At 58.6% G+C, this 4,666-nt stretch overlaps 1 protein-coding gene across 1 annotated transcript in view; it reads left to right on the forward strand.

Annotated features, from left to right (window-relative positions):
* The window catches only part of LOC108292848 (tubulin beta-3 chain), a 15,283-nt gene extending 13,487 nt beyond the window's left edge, over positions 1–1,796 (forward strand). The window contains 1 exon segment of the mRNA XM_037733277.1: positions 336–1,796. Coding sequence (XP_037589205.1) covers positions 336–1,507 — 1,172 coding nt within the window. The 3' untranslated portion in view covers positions 1,508–1,796.
* The last annotated feature ends 2,870 nt before the right edge of the window (positions 1,797–4,666 follow it).

Raw genomic sequence — 4,666 nt, forward strand, 5'->3', positions numbered from 1 at the left:
ACAGAAGCTGACAATTGCTGGAGAGCTGCTGAGACAGAACGGGACCTCCAGGGTCCACGAGCATGGGGCCGTGCTGCCGCCCACCGGTCAGGACGTTCTCATGCCTGTGCCCCGGGGCAGGGCCCTGGATGTGCCACAGAAACAGCAGGGCCTCGCTGACTTGTGCCCCCCAGACCCCAGCACATCCAACTGATAGATGCCAACTTGCATCCAGCCCCCAGTGCAGGGATTCTGGGGTGACCCCGAGTTCTCAAATCCTTGTCCAGAGCCCCCGTCCTGAGCACTGAGCACCACTGGCTCAGGGAAGCCGTGGTGGGTATGAGAGGGGTGCTGAGTGGGGCCTCCTTTACAGAAGAGAGAACGGGCATGGGGCTGGAGTCTGGACTGCAGAGCCCCTGACCCTGTCTGCTACCCCTCTTCTCCCTGCATAGGTCAGAGTGGGGCCGGCAACAACTGGGCCAAGGGCCACTACACGGAGGGCGCGGAGCTGGTGGATTCGGTCCTGGACGTCGTGAGGAAGGAGTGTGAAAACTGCGACTGTCTGCAGGGCTTCCAGCTGACCCACTCGCTGGGGGGCGGCACGGGGTCCGGGATGGGCACGCTGCTCATCAGCAAGGTGCGTGAGGAGTACCCTGACCGCATCATGAACACCTTCAGCGTGGTGCCCTCGCCCAAAGTGTCTGACACGGTGGTGGAGCCCTACAACGCCACGCTGTCCATCCACCAGCTGGTGGAGAACACAGATGAGACCTACTGCATCGACAACGAGGCGCTCTACGACATCTGCTTCCGCACCCTCAAGCTGGCCACGCCCACCTACGGGGACCTCAACCACCTGGTGTCGGCCACCATGAGCGGGGTGACCACCTCACTGCGCTTCCCAGGCCAGCTCAACGCCGACCTGCGCAAGCTGGCGGTGAACATGGTGCCCTTCCCCCGCCTGCACTTCTTCATGCCCGGCTTTGCGCCCCTCACGGCCCGGGGCAGCCAGCAGTACCGGGCCCTGACCGTGCCCGAGCTCACCCAGCAGATGTTTGACGCCAAGAACATGATGGCCGCCTGTGACCCACGCCACGGCCGCTACCTGACCGTGGCCACTGTGTTCCGGGGCCGCATGTCCATGAAGGAGGTGGACGAGCAGATGCTGGCCATCCAGAGCAAGAACAGCAGCTACTTCGTGGAGTGGATCCCCAACAACGTGAAGGTGGCCGTGTGCGACATCCCACCCCGCGGCCTCAAGATGTCCTCCACCTTCATCGGCAACAGCACCGCCATCCAGGAGCTGTTCAAGCGCATCTCCGAGCAGTTCACGGCCATGTTCCGGCGCAAGGCCTTCCTGCACTGGTACACGGGCGAGGGCATGGACGAGATGGAGTTCACCGAGGCCGAGAGCAACATGAACGACCTGGTGTCCGAGTACCAGCAGTACCAGGACGCCACGGCCGAGGAGGAGGGCGAGATGTACGAAGACGAGGACGAGGAGTCGGAGGCCCAGGGCCCGAAGTGAAGCTGCTTGCGGCTGGCGTGAGGGGCAGGCGGCGGCCTGGGCCAAGGCCAGCAGTGCCTGACCCCCAGAGCCATCTTGCTGCCACCACCGTCCCCTGCTACCCCCCACCCTCGGGCTCCTGCGCGCCTCCTGCAGTATTTACGGCCTCATCTTCCCCACCCAGGCCACCTGCGTGCTGCTCCTGTCTCTGTCTTATTGCAGCTCCTGGCCTGATGTTTTATGGTTTTGTTTTTTACTGGTTTGCGTTTATATTTTTGGGGATACTTAATAAATCTATTGCTGTCAGATATGCTTGCCTTTTGTTCCGGAAAGTGGTGTCCAGTGGGTGGAGGGCTGGCAGGGAGGCCTGTGTGGACAGGCTGGAGCCCATTCTCTCACAGGCTGGCGGCTGAGTGGGGCCTGTGCTTGGGGCTGGAGGGTGTCTCAAGGCACAGCCCATGGGGATCTCCTGGAAGGAGGGACCCGGGAGAAGAAATGGGCAGTGCCTGCCTAGATAAATCCTCATCCAGACCCCGAGGTGCAGCCCTTCTGTGACTTAGAAACAATCATGCACTCACTCCCTGGTCCCTCAGAGTGGCTTGACTTCTGGAAACTTCTCCCACCTGTCTGTGTGCTGAAAGTTGGGGCAGGTGGTCCCTGTGGGGGTGGAAACTGACGTCAGACCGAAGCCTCAGATAAGAACCAGGGAGGTAGGGAAGGGGCCCCGAGCACTCCCTGAAGACCGTGTGTCGGGTGTGGCCACAGGACCCAGGCCTGGGCTGCCAGAGGGATGCACTGCTCCATGTACCCCTGAAGCCACTTCCCGGGGTGCACGATACCTGGTCCACACAGGCCCCTGGAGGGTGTGGCCCGAGGAGCTCAGCTGCTGCCCCACGTCTCCCTACAGGGAAAGAGCCTGGGGCCCAGAGAGGCTGATGTGCTGAGCCCTCCACGCTGCCTCCCTGCCCCTTGGAGCCAAGGGGTATCAGCAGCCTCAGTTCCCCTGGCTCTGTTCAGCCGTACCCTGAGAGCAGCCTCTTCTTCTTGAGTCACCCTTTAATGTGGCCGTGGGCGCAGAAGAAGAGAGGCTGAGGGCACCGAAGGCCCCAGCTTCAGATCAGAGGACTAAGGGCCACAGTCTCCAGTTCTGGCCCTGACACCCCCAGCGTGGATGGGGCTGGAGATCCGTCTCCTCTGCCGGTTGCTGTGTAACAAACCACCCCAGACTTACCTGAAACAGCAAAGGGACACTTCTTTTGACCCGGTGTGTTAGCGAGATCATTCCGCTTCCCACAAAGGGGTGGAGGGCAGGCCAACCACAAGGTCTGACACCTCACTCTTGGGGTGAGCATTTGCAGGCTCTGCTGGGCCCTGCCATTCCCCACGGGCTGCTTCGCACGGCTGGCCTTCCCCTTGCATGGAGGTGGGGGGCTGAGTCCGTGTCTTAGTTGGTGCTGGCTCTTAAGAGCTCCGGGCCCAGTCTGGCCGGGCATGGTGGCTCACGCCTGAAATCCAAGCAGTTTGGAGGCCAAGGCGGGCGGATCACCTGAGGTCGGGAGTTCAAGACCAGCCTGACCAACATGGTGAAACCCCGTATTAAAAAAAAACAGCTCCGGGCCCAAGTCAGTAACGGGCTTGGCATTACTGTGGTACACTCGGTGGGTTCAGGCAAGTCCTGGAACCAGCCCAGATGTAAGCCGGGAAGAAAGCGCACTCACTGAGGCGTGAACTCTGGGGCGTGTTTCCTGGGAGGTTACCTGGATGCAGCCTGGCTTGCACCTCCAACCCCACACACCCGAAGCTGAGCTCCTGAGCCTGGCCCGCTTCTCCACATCCCTCATGTGGGTGGCTCACGCCTGTAAGCCAAGCACTTTGGAGGCCAAGGCGGGCGGATCACCTGAGGTTGGGAGTTCAAGACCAGCCTCACCAACATGGTGAAAACCCGTCTTAAAAAAAAAAGAAAAAGAAAACGTGACCCCTCTCCCTGTTTGTAGATGGAGGCTGCATTCATCAGACAAGGTTAAGACTTCAACTTTGCTACCACTGCTTAGTTTGTTTTTCTTTTTTTTTTTTTGAGACAGAGTCTTGCTGTGTCGCCAGGAGTCAGGCTGGAGTGCAATGGCGCAATCTCAGCTCACTGCAACCTCTGCCTCCCAGGTTCAAGCGATTCTCCTGCCTCAGCCTCCTGAGTAGCTGGGATTACAGGCGCGTGTCACCACACCCAGCTAATTTTTGTATTTTTTAGTAGAGACGGGGTTTCACCATGTTGGCCAGGATGGTCTCGATCTCTTGACCTCGTGAGCCACCCGCCTCAGCCTCCCAAAGTGCTGGGATTACAGGCGTGAGCCACCGCGCCTGGCCTGCTTAGTTTGTTTTTCCATAAATTGCTTCCCCAGAGCCATGTAACCAGGATCACAAGGGTTATAAGCCTCCCAACGACTCCTGTAGGTAACATCACTCTTATGAATGCAAAACCACCGGCTGTGAGATATCTTCAGATTTAGCGTTTCAGTAGACCAGGAAGAGCCACCGTCCTGAGAGCAACCCCACCCACCCCAACCCAAAAGCGGAGTCAGCTGCATGAAGACAGATTTGGATGCCCCATGACTTCATCTCCAGCGATCAACGCTGGCCGCGCTGACCCCCTGCCTGCCACAGCACCCTTAAAAAGCCTAGGCTCTGAATTCTTGGGAAGATGGGTGACACAGTTTGGTTGTGTGACCCCACCCAAATCTCTGCTTGAATTGTAATCCCCATAACCCCCAGGTGTCAAGGGCAGGACCACATGGAGGTAATTGGGTCTCAGGAGTCCTGCTGGTTTTCAAAGCGTCTGGCATTGCCTCTGCTGGCACTCAGCCCACTCTGCTGCCCTGTGAAGAGGTGCCTGCTTCTCTTTTGCTTTCCACCACGATTATAAGTTTTCTGAGGCCTTCCCAACAATGCAGAACTGTGAGTCCGTTGAAACTCTGTCCTTTATAAATGACTCAGTCTCGAGTATTTCTTCACGGCAGTGTGCTAACAGACCGACACCACAGGCTTAAAACATTCCTCCCTGTTCTCCTCAGCTGGCCAGCACTGCAATGGTTAAATTGCTCCGGCGCGTGCTGTTCTCACTGCTGTGGTTTTTGCTTGCTTGCTTGTTTAGACAGAGTCTTGCTCTGTTGCCCAGGCTGGAGTGTA

This window comes from Cebus imitator, unplaced genomic scaffold, assembly GCF_001604975.1.
Source record: "Cebus imitator isolate Cc_AM_T3 unplaced genomic scaffold, Cebus_imitator-1.0 Scaffold509, whole genome shotgun sequence".
NCBI lineage: Eukaryota > Metazoa > Chordata > Mammalia > Primates > Cebidae > Cebus > Cebus imitator.